General features: G+C 43.4%; 2 protein-coding genes across 7 annotated transcripts in view; one reads left to right on the top strand and one right to left on the bottom strand.

The window, feature by feature from the left end:
• Nucleotides 1-5060: 5060 nt before the first annotated feature.
• Nucleotides 5061-13622, bottom strand: LOC113008066 (basic leucine zipper and W2 domain-containing protein 1-A-like). The gene is made up of 12 exons (XM_026145215.1): nt 13398-13622; nt 12671-12743; nt 9725-9901; nt 9430-9524; nt 9287-9352; nt 9005-9140; nt 7448-7557; nt 7040-7210; nt 6598-6744; nt 6184-6322; nt 5797-5919; nt 5061-5662 (listed from the first exon to the last, which is right to left on the bottom strand). The coding sequence occupies exons 2-12, from the start codon at nt 12732-12734 to the stop codon at nt 5631-5633; spliced, it is 1260 nt and encodes a 419-aa protein (XP_026001000.1). The 5' UTR covers nt 12735-12743; nt 13398-13622; the 3' UTR covers nt 5061-5630.
• A 312-nt stretch (nt 13623-13934) lies between these two features.
• myo1b (myosin IB) overlaps nt 13935-17344 on the top strand; it is a 55733-nt gene continuing 52323 nt past the window's right edge. For 5 of the 6 annotated variants that reach the window (XM_026145214.1, XM_026145211.1, XM_026145209.1 and 2 more), the window contains exon 1: nt 13936-14634. The gene's annotated coding sequence lies outside the window, so the exon portion shown is untranslated. Of the gene's footprint in view, nt 14635-17344 lie in introns of all 6 variants that reach the window. The other variant, XM_026145208.1, reaches the window with a different exon arrangement.

Here is a 17344-nt window from a genome sequence, read left to right as displayed (position 1 = left end):
TGAATACTTTTTGGCTGCTATCTGGGAACGTTAGCCAGCTAATGATAGGATCTATAGTTTGTAGTAATCGACGTCTTAGCTGGGAAGCACAGAAAAGGGACAGGCACCCTAAAAGTATCAAAACACCAAGTTTATGTTAGGATACGTTAGCTAACCGAATGTATCCTTGATGACTGATCTTGCATCAAGACAGAAGCAATGTAGCATCATTTACTAAACTTAGCTTTTCTTCTGCATCCACAGGAAAAACTGTAACGTGAGAGCTGAGCTATTTTATTTGGAATCACTTAAAACAATGAGGATCGCAGCAGTGCAGAAGCATCCTGAAACCAGAACACTGTTCACTCCTGTCCCAAGCTTAAAGATATATTTACATATTCATATGCAGATACCTGTTTTAGGATCATGTTTAATATTTTGGACAGTCGGTGTTTAGGTCAGCTTTGGTCTTCTTTGATTTCCTGCATTGACGACACCATTTGGAGGCAGAATTCGTTACAGTTAGCACCGTGTTTAGCCATTTTAAGAAAACTAGAGCTGGAAAAAGATTTTCTGTTGCTTTAGTCATCACAGATAATCAGCTACCTCTCTCTGTCGTACGTTATCAAATGTTAGGGTGCGATTTAATCATTTAGTTGAAGCATTTCTTTGTTTCGAGCGCTCTGCCTTTCATAACTCTGTACAATCTTTTTCTTTTCACAAGTCACTTAATCACTTAATCAAGTCACTTAAATCATTGACTTTGTTACTTTTGCATTTTTTCTGTTTCAAATTGTTTAAGGACATAAACTATAGTGAAAGTATAAAGTAAGGAAAATATGCAAAATGTGCCTCGAAACATAAGCTTACTTCACACCTCGAGGACAAAAGACACAGACCCTTAAAAATGCTCTTGATTAAAATCTGTTTTTGTATCTCATCAGTTAGAAAATGTCAGCATTCTTTATGTTTGTGTGAGTTTATCGATTTATATTTTCTATGTAACTTTTTACGAGTGATTTAACATTAAGTGGATTCCTCCTCCCGGCTCTGCCGTTCCTCACAAACAGTTTTGTAGTTTTTTATGCCTTTCTGCAGACAGTCTGAGTCCCTTGAGCTACTGGTGCATAAACGGGCAAAAGAAAGCAAAAAGCTGCATGCAGACCGAACACATGCACTCTCTCTGCTTTCTGGAGTCACAGTCATTACGCGACACTCCAGGGAGACTCGTTAAAAACATTCTGGAGACGCAAACTTTCATTCCATTTGCAAGTTATCTGTGTGGTTTGTCAGAGCCAAAGTGTTGTGATGTAGCTTTGGTGTTCCCACGGGAATTCTGTCAAAGCACCGGCCCCTTCCCTCTTAAGTTTGTGCAAAGCTCCAACCAAAATCAGTTACTGCAGCTGCAGAAGTGTCCTGATTAACCGTGACAATGGTTATATGTTGGACTATTTGGTGCAAAGGCCTGTGTGAGCCACATCAGCTCTACAAGATGCCACAAGCTTTATTCTGTGGATACAGAGCCACAGACCAGCACTTACCCAGTAAATGGCAATCCTCGAGTCGATCATTCTTTATCAAACCAGGCCATCCCTCCCTTTGCTTCTAGTCGTTTGTACACAGCTATCAGACCGGGGCCAGCGAAGAGGGAAAAGGACAAGCCAGGAGAAAGTAATGATGTTTGTGATGAGCCTCAGAGTTGACTTAAGTCTAGCTGCTAAATCCCCGGACTCTCACAGCCAGGCCATTACGCACACTCCATGTTTCCCTCACAAGCTGTGTGAGGGGCTTTTGGGGAATGAAGATGCTCTCATTTGAGGCTGTGGTGAACACTACATCACTCAACCCTGCGTGCACCACGGGCACGTTTCACCGTTGCCATTATGACTCCTTTCTCTCGGCGATGTAGCTCCGTCCAGATCGCACGCTGCGTTTAGCCGTCTCATTTTTGATTTTATAGAAGGACCACCTAAGCCTTTTTTTTTTACTGCGTACCCTTTATACTAAATGCTTCTTGGTTGATTGTGAGCTGTCTGAGTGTTCATTGTTTGTGCACAAAAGACCTCCCACTCAGAGATCATGACTGAGGATTGAATGTTGCCATAGAGTCTGAGGTGCATTTTATACCGTGGTATGAGAAGAATCAAATATGCAAAGTGAAGAAAAAATCTCTGACTGTGATTCTATGAAATTCTAAGCTGTAGCTGTATCACTGCTTTTTCCCTTTTGCCAGCAGGAAACGGACACATTTCATTGCTCTGATATGACTTTGGTTGTTAATACAGAAAAGTGAAATGCGAACGGAAAACGAGAGCTACAGTCAGGCGTTAATAAAAAGTCTTTATAGTTTATGATGGCACACCTCCCCGCTTCCTTTACCCACAGCGCATCAGCTGTGAATGAGTTATGTTCATCCTCTGTGACATAAAGAACTATCTAATCTAATCTAATAACTTTAATCTCAGCCAAACCGATTTACTCACGAACAAACAAAACACTGAAAAAAGCCCAACAATAACATTTTTAGGTTGTCTAAGTGACTTATATATTACGTTTAACCCGAGTAGCGAAAGTCCGCGGTGATCTGAAAATGATGTGCCGGGAGTTGTGCCGTTCTCGGCCGCATCAGTGACCCTCGAGCTCCCGGCTAGCTATCGAGCTGGTGGGTAGCAGACGTCTCCGAAAACGTGGAAGCACTTTTGCAAATATGCGATATCTTGATAAACCGAGCAGATATTTGATGTTTACACACCTACTTTCTCGCCTGAAAATATGTTAAAAGTTTCTTTTGTGACCCAGAAAGATTAATAAGAGTAATTTTAAAACTTAGTAGCGGCCCACATTGTTGGAAACTGGAGTCTGGCTCGGCCGCGCTATGCATTCTGGGATATGGTGGGCCATGAAGGACACACCCGACCCATCCTTCAAATTCGGGGAAAAGGAGGACGCGTTTGTCGGCTGCATTCGGAGGAGTCTACGAATTTGGACAGCCTTCGGCGCGTCGCTGTGACGTAATCGGTCTACAAATGCGGCCTCAGGAGGATGCAGCCCAAACAAAAAAAAATGAAAAAGGATGCAGCCCATGAATTTGGACACGACCATTGACTGTGCAGCGTTCTCAGTTAAACAGCAACGGTGGCCTGAAAGGTTCAAACCGACGTCGCTGTCTTCTGTAATTAGCTGCCTCTACAATGGGATCGTTATACATGATGAATAACCTTGAGAATAAAAGTGTCAGGCCCAGACATTAAAAAGGCAGCTATGTGTGCCTCAGTGAGACAAAGCACCGTTACATGCGGGTAACGGGACCAACAGCGCCACGATGACAAAAGCACGCCTGTAACCCAAAAACTCTTCAGCTGTCTTGGTTTCCCGACACAGACGCTCGCTCGTCTATGAATAAGAGCAGGCAGGATGGCCGCGTGCTTTAAAAGAGCAGAAAGCTGATGGGAGGACAAACAGTCAACATGTTGATCCTGGTTTCCATATTTCACCTGGTGACTTCCATAAAACGCAAAAAGCAACCAAACACAGGGTCATGTGACACAGCGCGGCCTCTTCAGGAGAGCGAGATGTAGTTTGTGACGAAAACTGAGTAATTATCTCAAGTCTGTCTCTTCTCATTCAAAATAACGGTTACTGTCTCCCCGTCTCTGTTGATTCAGATGAGTTCTGCACCGCGGTCCGCAAACACGCCCAGCCTCGCTGTCACTGAGAGCCAGGATTTAAGCCCGTTTCAGCCAGTACGTTTAGCACCAGTCTTTGCACCCTGACATGCTGTGAGACACACCTGTGAAAAAAGAGCACGTGAGTACCTACTGTATATCCAGCAGCATACGTAATTGCTGAAAATGGCAGAGAAGCAAAACAAACAGATGTGTCAGGGTGTGCACAGCTCATTATGCTGCAGCATCCCTCAGTGTGCAGCAGTGCACATACTCAACGACACGCGGGGAGGAGCCCAGTGTGTGAGGCGTGAATAAATAAGATGATTACTATATATATATATATATATATATATATATATATATATATATATATATATATGAGCGAGTGAAGACATGCAGCACTGGTAGCGAGCAGATAACAGTACTGCACAGTTAGAGGTGGAGTTGGGAGGCATCATTGCCATTCAGTGCTGCACACGTGCAGATGTGCAAATCTGAAAAGCAGTCGCGTCTCCCCCCCGCAGCACGTCACTCTCCCAAACCGTCTCATGTTCTTTACAGTGACTAAATAAAACTAAAAGGCAAACAAATCCTCCTGGGACACGCAGGCAGAGAAAATACTTTGGAGTGGAGCTGTGTCTAATACTTTCTAGTCTGGTTTCTTCAAAATGGCATTTCTATTTGAGCTTCACTCCAAAACTCTGGGAGGCTTAAACAGGGGCGATAATGTCTCTTAAGGATTTACTGCCATCTGTTGGCACAGAGGGAAACTGATTATTGGTCGATTGTACACAGGCTGCTCTGCTGTACTTACAGTATGTACTGTAATTCTCTGTACTACACGCATTTGAATAAAACAGCGAACATTACTAGTTCATCCTATGCAGCTTTTTTGTAACTCAGCTGTGAGAGCCAGAGTGCTTGTTTGTGATGTGATGACACGATCACTCTGCTTCCAACAAATCCACATGTATAGAGCTAAAATAACTAACGATCGAACACAAAGAGCTGGACACAAACGCATCCTGACCTCTCCTCGTCTTGTGCTAACATTACAATAAGCGGTCTGCTTTCTAGACTTTGTGAGATGACTCTTATAATGAATGTGGACCATTTTCATAACATCTTGAATCACCATCTCACTTTCATTCCTACATGCTTGACTGAACCATAATTACCATTTAAAGTGGGACAGGAGTGAAGAGAGATCTTTGTTTGCAGCTCGGGTCACGCATGGCAGCCAGCCGTTCTTGATTGCATGATTAGATAAGGCCAGCCGAGATCAGTGAAAACTTTAGTGCGATCTCAAACACAAGAGCTCAGTTTCTACTTTTCCATGTTTATCTGTGTACGTACACATCTTCTAATTGCTCCTTTAATTCACCTTCAACTCCACATGAACGGATACGGCAGTAATGAAAACCATTTATTTGAAAATGTGCGATAAAGGGGAAAAACCCTACAAAGCTAGCGTGGTTGTTACACATGATGTATGGAAAAATCAAAGTTCTGTTTATGATGACGCGGCTCCATTAACAATAATGGATAAAGAATCTTAAAAACTGGCAACAAATTCAAAGTTGTCACATATCTGAGACGCAAATCAACAGTTTTCACTTCAGAGGACCGAATAAGAGCGATCAAACACAAAGACTGAAACACGCCTTCACATGGTCGAATTTTAAAGGGTCTCATGTTTAAAAAAACCAAAACGCTCTGCTTTGTCACATGACAGAGGTTTCAGTCTATCAGCTAAATGTGGCACTCTGATTGGCTCCTGAAGGAGTTTGAAGATGAATACGAGCATCAAAAAAAAAAAAAAAAAAAAACAACCCCATTAAAGCCCTTACATTGCAGTCGAACTAGATATGAAGAGGTAGAGAATAGAGAAAGAAAAGAACTAGAGAACAGGCGTCTGTTATAAATTCTTGTACTGCATCTGATTAAAAATACAAATTTCGATGGTTTTATAGGCAGAGGTCTTCAGTCTGCATCCTCCTCCTCCGACTCGGACTCTGAAGGAAAGGAAACATCCGTCACCAGACGCGTAAACTCGACGTGCATTTAGTTACTAACATTTGGAGACCATAAACACGAGGCGCGTTTTGGGGCGTCTCCCATCAGTGGCAGACAGAAACGAGGTGCTTACCTTCCTCTGCGTTCTTGAGCCATTCAACAAACTTTTTCATCTGCTCAAGGAAAACGCTTTTTCCTTTAGCTTGGTGGGCTTCATTGTACCACTTCAGAATCGCCTCCTCGCTCAAGACATCGGCTGGGAGAAAAACACACAAAGATAAAAACGAGAACATAAAACAGAAAAAGAAATCATTTCAACTCGACGCCAACAGCACAGATGCGTCCGCAGGTGCCGGGAAAACAAATGTCACCAGGCAGGTTGATGACATCAATCAAGGCAAAGTTTTGGCTATAATCTCTGGCCATCTGGCATCAGTCGCACAAGCCTGCGTCGCTTCCTGCCGCAAAGTAAACGTCTTTACTGGTGGGAACAGGAGCCTTATGGGCATAATTAACTCACCTTTGTAGAGCAGTACAACGATCTTCTGAAAGGCCTTCATGAAGTGGATGTTGTCATAGCAGTACTCCTGGATCTTCAGCAGCAGCGTGAGCTCTGAGAGGCCCTGGGAGGTGAAAGCCTTCAACAGCGGGCTGTATTGCTGAGGATGGAAACCAGGGAAAAGCTGGAGTAAGAGTTTCACACACAGAGTGGGAGGGGGAGATGCTTCTGATTTCTCCCATTACTTCCACTTTGCCTTACTAAATCAATTATCTTCTCTGCAGAGTTCAAAGCCTACAGCAGCGCGGATTTTCTAACATCTCCGAGGCACGATTTAAGAGCGACACCCGTACGTTTCTTTAGATCTCTCGGATCGTGTCATAACTGCCGTGGGAGAGAAGAAGAACAGGAAGAGCAGAGCGACGCAGGTGTCACCTTTAAGTGTTTGATGGCTTGTTCCGTCACGAGCTCCTCCTTCTTGTTCCACTCCACCGAGCTCATCACGCTGGACCAAATTAGTCCGATCATCGTCTGCTCAGAGATGTTGTTCTTCTTGATTTCCTCTCGGACGTAAGCAATGATCTATAAGATCCAAGCCGAGAGACGGAACAAACGTTACTATCAACGCAGACCAACCACGGCAGACATTACCTACAAGCATCCTGGCAGGGTACAGAGGTTGGCAGGAGCAGATAATATGTTCAGGCTGAGTGGATTTCAGGAATTTGCCATTGATCCACTGCATCCGTTTCCTCACCATTCCTCAAGACAAAAGGGTGACAGGTCAAGCAGAAAGCAATCTTAAGTGCTACTACACAGCGGTGTGCTGCGAGGAGCGAGTCTGTGTAAAAGAAGATGGAAAACCACGAACACTTACGTCTTTGAGGGGCTCTCCACATGACATCAGATCCTCAAGCTCTTTCTGCAGCTCTTTGCGAGCACCTATGGACTGCTGGTTCCTGGCAAAGTCGGAAATCTCCTTGAGCCCGGCGTCTGTGAAGTACTTTGAGAAGTGCTCGCAACTCCGCTTGTTGGCCGGGAAAAGTTCCTGCAAATTTACATAATCAAACATTGAAGCAGACCGAACAAGCCTTCATCAGCAATTAGGAGGCCTTTGGTGCAGTAGCTGCTGTGACTGCCACAATAGTTTGAAACTATTCAATTTATGCAGAGCCGTAATTAAGCAGTCATATTTAGAATACGCAGACAGGCCGCTGAGCGGCATGGGGAAACGCCGCTTCGCCTAAGCCTCGTAGAGATGTTGTAGCGAAGATGTCGTTCTCACCATAAGCCTGTTGTCCATGCCAACCTTTCGAAGACTGGCAGCAACCGAGTTGATGTCCTTTTCAGAAAGCCAGGATTTGAAGAGTTTTACAGCAAAGCAAGGCGAAACACCTGAACAAATGCACAAAAATGTGAGTCAGCTGTTACTGACAGACCTGCCAGGATAAAGAAAGTCAAAGTAATACGCCGGTAAACACAACACCGAGGCTCTTAACTGGAAAAATGCCACAAACAAGAAAACATTCAAGTGTGGACCAACGGGTAAATCAAATAAACATCTGCATCTACAAGCTAAATAAAAGTGTATGATGATCAAAAAGGTAAAACCATCAGCATCCGTCGGGTCCTTTCAAAGAGCGCAGCAGTGGATGCTGATGGATTAACTCATCACATCTATTAGCTGTTGTGTTTGTGGTTAATCTCTTCTTCTGGTACAACACAGACAACCGGCTGACAACGCCCACTCAAAGCAAAACTTCACAGCACCATCTGCACCTTTTACTGCATCACACATTAATAATACTAGCATGTAACAAGAGCACTTATTTGCACAGAAATTAGCATTACTCCATTACTCTGAAGCTTTTTTTAAAATTGCCTTTTCATTAGGGGGGCTGCGAATGGAAAATATTAAGCATTCCCTTCATGCACGTGTAAAATGTAGTAACGTAACGCAGGCGCATCTTTCTAGACTTTCACAGACTCGTGCAGTACTGTAAGACCTCAGGTTCTCTGTAGCCTGGCCATGCAGCTGCTATCAGCTTGCACAAATATGCAAACTCTGTGTCAGAGGGACAGACGTTAGGCATCTCTGTGTGTAGCAGAGCAAGTCCACTGTGTGACCAATTACATTGACTTTGGTTACTCAGGGGTGGACAGCTTTTTTAGAATATATTTTATAATTTAACTATATTTGTAAACAAAGAGTGGAGCAGACAGTCCTGAAGCAGACGTTTGACACCAGCTGCTTTAATGGAGATTCCCCAAATGTTTTCTTTGTGCGTTCAGTTATTTTAAAGACTCGTCTTTGGAATCATAAAGGATACGACTTCCCATCGCTGACTTTCTTTCAGGGAAAAAAAGGGAGAAAATGGATTCAAATGTGACTGATGACAAGTAAATGACGAGAGAAAGAACAACTTCCACAACTCAAATGGGAGGATAACATTGCAGTGACAATGTTTAATATTGAAAGTTTAATAATTTAGTTCCACTCATTGAGTTTCGGCCCTGCTGAATGAGCAAAACGTGAGATTTCTGCAGCATTTTTTCCCCTGATTAATCCCAGCAGCTGAAAACAGACACGTCTGCAGGCATCAAAGGCTTTTCCATAGTCTCTGACTAAAATGAAAGCCTACATACTGTCAACACTCGTTTGCATGACTGCCCGTCCCTCTGCTACTTCTACATTAATACCTGCAAAGCATTCAGGCTGTCCAGATAAAGCAAACAGTGCGCTGTGTGTGTACAGGTCCTTAAAATGTCTGATAAATGGTGGCTCGGGAAGAGAAACCGTGAACATAATTCTGCACACAGACCGAGTATTAAAGCAGAGTACCTTCTTTGACCAAATTCTCATTGAAGAGGCTGCTGAGAATGGATGCAGAGATGTTCCCGTTGGCCAGCAGAATCCCTGTTAGCATGGCCAGCTTGTTGCGCTCAGACTCTGTGAAACCCTTGAGAAACAGCAGCAGCTGTAAAACAGTAAACATACAGGCTGAACCACAGCAGAGGCAAAGCTGTACTCTTTATATTATAAACTGAAACAAACTGCTCAAGACCATGACCCGGTCAGGCAGGTCAGGCTACCTACGTGACCCGGCTATGCAGAGAAACAAACCTTTTTGATCTCCTCTTCAAATCCCTTCTCCAAGTATTTGTAGCGCCTAATGAGCTTGTTAAAGACCTAAAGGGGAAAAATTGCTTTATTATCCATAAAAACAAATGGATATTAAAACGTGAACTGAACACAGTGGTATTCACCTGTGCATATGCCTGCATGGTCTCCATGTCCTCTTGTGCTTTGAAGAGACAGAACTCTGTACAGGTCATGTCATCTGACAGCGTACCCCCGGGGGCTGAAATTAAACACATATTCGTGTCTTAGGCGCATCACATGTTTCACCTCTGCTGATCACTGTATCGACATCAATTCAAAAACAGGGGGGACACTTGTGCACGCCAGTATTAACCTGAAGACCCAGAGAGCGCTCGACTGGGGGACACATTTTATTACCATGGTATAATGCAAAGTTTAAAAGAAATGCCTGCAACTCACCCAGCATTCCACCAGCCACCAGGATGTCGAACAAAGTCTCGGCATAGCGTCGGTAGTCAAGCTTTGCACCAGAGGCATCAAGGAACTTTGCGACAGCTTCCAAATCAGTGCCAGTTTGGTTCAGACCCTGCACAATGCTCTCCTGAAACTGGGAAGGGTCAAACCTCTCCTTTTCATCTGTGCAAAAAGAACAAAAAGACAAATTAGTTCAGTTCATTTTTTATTTCAAATGTATACATTCAGCATCATTTCGTGATATCATTCCATTATTTTGTTTGAAAGGGAGTAGGCAGAAGTATACACTTGTTTGGCTCTACCCCCACAAATTTTACATCTCATTCATTTAGTTTTCTTTTAGTCTTAAACAAACAAACAATGAAACAAAAGCAAAACAAAACAAAAATCATCACAATATAGTTACTTTCATATAATAAAAGACAGAATATGTAAATGAGCAGATTCACAAATACTGAAACAAATAAACCAAAACATCCCAATTACCGTCCTGGGTTGACCCCATTTTCTTCATTCTTAAATTTGTTTTTTATATTTTATTTTAAACTGGTATATGTTGTTGCTTTCTTTTATTTCTTATGTTAGACCAGGGGTGTCCAACTCAAATACACAGTGGGCCAAAATTCAAAACTGGAACAAGGTCGCGGGCTGACGTTAATATTTATTGAAAAAAAAAAAAAAAATCCCTCCATATTTAAGAATGAATCTTTTCTTATGGACTCAAACAAGTTTTGCTGAAAAACTGAATAAGGAACAAGCAAAGCTTAATACTAAACAATATATATATTAGCTGTATAATACCAGTAGGCCAGCTCTAATAATAATTTGGTATGGCTTCGTGGGCCAGAGTTTGACACCTATGTGTTAGACTGTTCCATAATTTAACTCCCACTATGGAGATAACTTACTTTAAAAAGTAAGTTAACTTTAATCCACCAGAAATTTGGAGTCAATAAATAACAGACAGACATTTAAAAAAAATATTTCTCTCTCTAGCTGGAGGCTGTAAAAAAAACTTTTTTCGAGTCATTTGGACTTGTTGGTGCGTTTTCAATCATTGTCCTGGTGTATAACACAAATGTGCTTGAGGGCATGAAGTAGTGGCTGAATGTAATCGTTCAGGACTTTCTGGTAGAGAGCAGAAGTCGTGGTTCCATCAGTTGAGCAGGTCCTGAAGTAGCAAAGCAGCCCCATGCCATCACACTCCCACCACCATGCCTGACTGTTGGCATGACGTTGTTTTCATGAAATGCTGTGTTAGGCCGGTTTTATGTCTCCACCCGCGTACATGATTCTGAGAGGACAGAGGGGGAGAGGGGTTTTCACCCACCCCAGATGTGCGTCTGTGCGGTCACCCAAGATCCTGGAGGACTGGATGACGTAAGCAACTAAGTGACGTAAGTGTGATGGAACAGAGCAAGGAGCAAAACCAGAGTTCACCCAAAACGGGAGGGCCATGAAAAAACTTCAAAGGCCAAAAAATAAAGCATGAAAAGCAGAGATGGTGGCTGCAGTGACCTTTTCATTGTTTTTAACGCTGTTTCACTTCAACTCTTTGTTTGTTAGAACTTCGCTCTTATCTGCAGCTGCCTGATGGATCAACAACAGCACACAGACTGGTTTTACCACGTACTTTGTAAACTACCTCAGTCTCACAAGAGAGCTCTCTGCAGGCATCTGGGCAGTCCTCAGATCAGAGCAGACAGCGAACGCACCGTCTGCTCAGCCATAAAAACAGCTTCAGTTTTACATCAGATGTAACTGAGCCAAGTGAGGCCTGCAGTTCTTTAGATGTTGCTCTGGGTTTGTCTGTGACCTCCTGGATAAATCGCTCATGTGCTCTTGGAGCCGTTTTGGTAGGCCGGTTGCTCCTGTGAAGGTTCACCACGGTTCCAGGTTTTCTTCACGTCGCTGACGGCTCTCACTGTGATTCACTTGAGTCCCAGAGCCTTACAAACGTCTCTGTAACCTTTTCCAGCCTGATAGATGTTTTGTTTTTCAGCTGTTTCTTTAGCTCATGGCATGATGTGCTGTTCTTTTATTTAAACCTGCTTCACTTACCAGACAGCTTCTATTTAAATGAGTGGTGGGCGATCGTGGCTCAAGAGTTGGGAGTTTGTCTTGTAATCGGAAGGTTGCCGGTTCGAGCCCCGGCTCGGACAGTCTCGGTCCTTGGGCAAGACACTTCACCTACCGCCTACTGGTGACGGCCAGAGGGACTGATTGCCCAGGGCAGCTGTGGCTACAACTGTAGCTGCCTCCACCAGTGTGTGAATGTGAGAGTGAATGAATAGTGGCATTGTAAAGCGCTTTGAGGGTCTCGAAATGAAAAGTTATTTAAAACTATATAAATGCAATCCATGAAATGATTTCTTGGTTCAGCAGAACTCATTTCATGGATTGAAATGATGTGTGGGTGTGGCTAGTGAAGCTGAACTTAGATTTCGTTTAAAAAAAAGAAAAAAGGGGGACTCAGATAGTTCAGATTTTTGGCATGATGAAGAGCCAAAAGTCTTTTAAATACTACATATATTTTTTTCATATTAAGTATTTGTTCCCAGTTACAAAACGTTGGCAGAGAATGTAAAAGATTAAAAACAGGCAAATTTTGGTACTGCCAGCCTGCATTATTGTAGGGTCTTTGACAATAGTTGTAAGTCAAAGACTAAGTGGTTGAGATTTGGTGCTATATAAATAAAATAGAATAGAATTGAATCAGAACTGAAAATTGGCATTGGTTATCTGCAAGATTTTTTTGTTTTAATTATGGCATCAAGGTTGGAGTCAATCCAGGATTTCACAATCTGTGCTTTTCCATTGCTGGTAGCATGAAAAGCTACAGGGAGGACAGGCGGGCGTGATCTGTATATCCTGATGAAACCACCTGTGTTTAATGTGACCAAAACAAAGTGATGCTCGGCGGTTTCTCACCTCTTTTCCGAGTTTTGAAACGCTGGCCTGTTAGCGTAGGCTTCTGCTGCCTTTGATTACTCATAAAAACACTCTGCAAGAAAAACATAAATGAGCTCAGGGTGAGGAAACAACAATGGGATCCGTCCGCACAGTTCCACCCATGCATAATCAAATCTGCATGAATCATACAAATGTTGTGTGCATGTGGGAGCGCAACGTGAAACAAGCCAGATGTTAGCCACCCCCATTATTTGTTTGGGAGGGAAGGGCAGAAGCTGGTATGAGCCTTCACCCCTGGGGATGTATACACACACATATACTCATACAGGTATAAACAACAATGCTATTTACCATAAATGTTAGCGGTAACCACAGTTATTAGCATCGTCCACGTCACCACGCGTGCTAAATGTACGAGCAGCAGTGCATGCACAGCACCATACGAGGACATTTGTCTACCTTCGTTCATTGTCATGATACGAATCTATAAAAACAGCACTTTACTCTGTACATATTATAAATATCACACCAAAAAAGGCCAGCTGTGACAGTCTATATTTATCAAAGCCGAGCGAGCCAACTCTGGATATCTGACTTCAGATAACACAATAACACTGGGGCAGTGCTAGCTTGCTGCTAACTATAATCCATTTTCCTGGAATTTCCATCCGCAGTGTCGCAGTAAACTGAACTAGTGCGAGCAGCGCTCGGCTCCACAAAGAGAAAAAATTAGTCAGAAACTCACCGAAATCCTCTTTAAGAACAAAAACAGTCCGTGACAAAGAAACTAGTATAACTGGACTCCAGTACAACCAGTTCTAGGGAAGAGGAAGCTGTAGACGTAACCGCGCGTGCGCACTAAGGCAGTCTATTTGGGTCGCCACACTTGACTGAAGAGCGAAATTTAAGCGGTTAAAACCAAATAAATAACATGCAGTGATACTGCAGGTCTTCTCTGGATGCAACGCAGGAGTGAGTGATATTTAAAAGAAAATCTGGTTTAAACCCCAAATACCGTAAAGTCCGAATCTGTAAATCAGTACAAGAAGAGACAAACACCCCCCAACAAAATCACAAATATGAGTTTCCTGTGCACAGAGAGCGACTTTAACTATTAAACTTGGCCCAGAGTTTCATTAAAAGCTCGTCAAATCGTCGTTGCTATGTAGTATTAAGACACAGGAGGGGGGTATTGTGCTGTCGGGTGGATGGAGTGTCTGTCTATATATAACGATGAAGGAAAACTTTAATGTTGCTTCACACTCACCTCGTAAATCTTGGTTTTATTCCCTAAAGTCGTGTGGGAACTTCTTCAAACAAGTTTGGCCAACTATAACCTAACCAGTTCGCCTTTTTACAGTTACTTATGTGAGAATAATTTAACAGATCATAATACCGCATAATGAAAGTTCACTTTTAAACAATCAAAGTCCAGTTTACTTTTTTAAAATTCTTCCAAGGCTCAATGTCTCTGCAGCAAACCGCCTCTTTCCTCCGCACAGGAGCCATGGAGCAGTTAAAACAGCTCACGTTGCCTGAATGTTTAGTTAGTAAATATGAGGAGGAAGCAGCTCGCTGTTTGCTTTCTGACTTGGATGTTTCGTTAAACTATTATGTGTGGGGACAAAAGATGAAGTGGCATTGTTTCCGACGACACCTGAAGGCACCACCTCCCCAGCGCTGGAGGTGATTAGGGGACTCACTGGACGAGCTGACTAGCCCAGAGCCGCCTCTCCAGCCACTCCCTACGCCCGGCAGTTTCTGCGCTCTCAAGTCCATCAGAGCTCCATTCAAAGTGCTGAGATTCGGATGAGAGCCTCTTCCAGCCTCATCCAACACAGGCAGACACTAGTTAACCCAAAGACAGCAGGAAGGGCTTCAGGAGCCTCTCCTGACTTGGAGAATCATCCCGGGATCTTTTTTTTTCTTGTCCGTGGAGTGGATTTAGGACAAGAGGGAGCAACTTCCACAGAGCTAAAGCGGTAAGTTGTTCTGGAAGTGTAAAGCTTTTTTCTTCTCCGTTGGCTCTGGTTTATCGCTGTTACATTTTCGGAAACTCTTCAAAAGTTAACTTTCCATTTCTTTAGATCGCCTGCTTCCCAACTCATTCATTCCTCCCCTCTCCGTACAGGAGGGGGTTGGGGGATAAATATATACGTTTTTATTTTTTGTGTCTGTTTCTCTCTGTGTGTTTCTTACTTTTCTATGACTTGGGGAGAAAGCGCAGGAGGGATTTCGTTTAATGTCTCTTTCTTGCTGCAAACCGCGGCTCATTCAGCAGTATTCCTGAAAACCGTTGTCGCTAATTGCCTACATCTGCGGGCAAGAACCGTCTTTGTGGCTGAGCGGAGCCAGAAACCCACTGCAGACCCTGAACCAGAGGACAGCAAGCGCCAAACGAGCGTTTTCAGGTGCTGCTGCCACCAAACGCTCAGCTCTGTGTGTGAAATGGCAGATTTAATGGCCCATGCAGAGGACGATGAAACTCTGGAATCATTTAAAGTTTTTTTCCATTAAAATATCCTTGCATTGCCCCACTCTATGATCTGTGGAAATACCTGGATTAAAGGTATACAGAGACGGATCAATGCGAGATTAAATCCTGGATAAAGTGGGTGAAGGTGGGCTTAGCCCTCAGTGCGCCCCCGGTTTCAAGAGATCATAATGTTGCTGACTGGAAAACATTTCTGCTCAGCATGGATAAAAGTCGTCTCTGAGGAACATCCCAAAGTTCCTCCTGGACAAAGTGTTTGTTTTGTGCCGGAGTCTGCTGTGGGTTGGGAACCAGCCTGGAACTCGTAGAAGAAGCGAAATACCTCATAGGAAGGAAAAAACAGTTGCTTTAGGGGGAAAGCTGCTTGGGGTGCTGCTTCCCTTAGCACATCTGTAAATATAGTGTTCAGTGCCGCAGAAGCTGGAAATGAGTGTTAATGGAACAGTCAAGTCCAAACAATGAGCAACTGTTGCTTCACTGCCTTTGATGCAAAGTTGTTTTTAATTCCTGTCTTTTCTTTTTTTTCCCAACTCCTAATTCCACTGGTGAACTTGGTGTCCCAAGAAGATCAGATAAGACCTTTTAAAAGAAGAAGAAGGAAAAAAAAAGTTGGTATCTTTCCCTTTGTGGGTTGCCACAAATATGTCCCACCTCTTTTGGCCAGATTCTCAGTTGGGAAACCAGATGGGAACTTTATTACCCGCACTGATCAAACAAACAGTGATGTAAGCTGAGTGTGAGAGGTAGTGTGTGGTAAGCCTTCAGAGCTGCAAGAAAGACTCCTGGAAAGAAAAGTAACAACCGTTTAGCTCAGCTGGAAGAGGGCTGCGTGTCGGCCATTGGAGTAGCTCTGCTCAGCGTGAGCTTGTTGGGCAGCTTGCATCAAGTTGCCACAGTTTTGTAACATGTGCCAAAAGCCTCTTCATGAACACTGTGGGGCGGGATGCTGTGGCCTAATGCAGAATGGATGGCAGTTCAAAGTCCCCCAGCCAGCGCCATGGTAATGAATGGTGTTTACACTTCCCTGCCTGTGTAACCCGGTGTAGTGTGGCGTGTGCTTGTGTTAACCATGCATCAGCTGTGATAGAGGGAGGCCTGCATGCTCCGCTGCCTTCAGCAGCCTCTCGTGCAGGGTGGGGATCTGAACGCTTGAAGCATTAAAAGTTCCACATCCACGTCACGGCCTCATCAGCATGGTGACAAATTGGAAGCCCATTATTGTGATTTTTCTCCCAGTTTTGCTTTAGGTGGGGAGGTTTTTTCTTTCACACTTCATCTTGAGTTTACTGTCCTAACAAAGAACTATTCTCAGTGCCGTGCAACTCTGAGAACTTTCCACCCATTTGACTTCGCAGCTCAAACTTCACTTCCTCAGTTTCCCAGAGGAGCCAGAGTAATAATGCCATACGTTTTTATTTCTCACCGCTTCATCAAGTCCGCTGCAGCTGCTTTCCCCATTCTCTTATTATAAAGGGAGGCAGACAACACTAAAGCAGCTAACTCAGAGCAGCCTGCAGGACGGTATATGAAAGTGCTGCCGTTCTCCTGTGCGCTTTTATTTAATGCCCAGAAGCGCTTATTTCAATACTGATTGAGTGCTCGCGCTGCGGTTTAACCCTGATGACAAAGTAACAGTAGTTGATCACAATAAATGCAAAAAGTAGAAAATCTTAAATCTGCTCCATCATAAGATAACTTTTTATTGTCCTTGCACAGTCACGTTGGCACTAAGCACAACTAAACACAGTAAACATTAGAGTGGATAAAGTTAGATAAGAGATAAGATAAGACTTTATTGATCCCACAACGGGGAAATTTTTGCGTCACCTCAGCTCAGGTACAGATATCAGAAGGAAATACAAAAATACAATAAGTACAATCAATGAAAGAAAGTAAGATAATAGGATGCCAGTGCTCTGTGTTGTTTAGTTCGGTTGTAACTGCCATTTTTCTTGTGATGAAATTTGAAATGGTCTGTAAAGGCTGGTCCGCTTCACCTGGTCAGTGCACTGTGTGTGAGTCACACCGAGCTCTTGCAGCGCTGACCTTTTTGAAGGAGCAGAAACTACTGAATAAAGTCCTCTATCGGAGCTTATTATCTGCACCGTTTACTTTTATCTTAGCTTCTCTGTTGGAATAAAAATGAATAATGATTTCCAGACACTCCGACCTCTCGGAGAATGTTGCAGATACTTCTG

This window comes from Astatotilapia calliptera, chromosome 16 (assembly GCF_900246225.1).
Source record: "Astatotilapia calliptera chromosome 16, fAstCal1.2, whole genome shotgun sequence".
NCBI classification, from domain to species: Eukaryota; Metazoa; Chordata; class Actinopteri; order Cichliformes; family Cichlidae; genus Astatotilapia; species Astatotilapia calliptera.
This window is presented reverse-complemented; position numbering and strand designations above follow the sequence as displayed.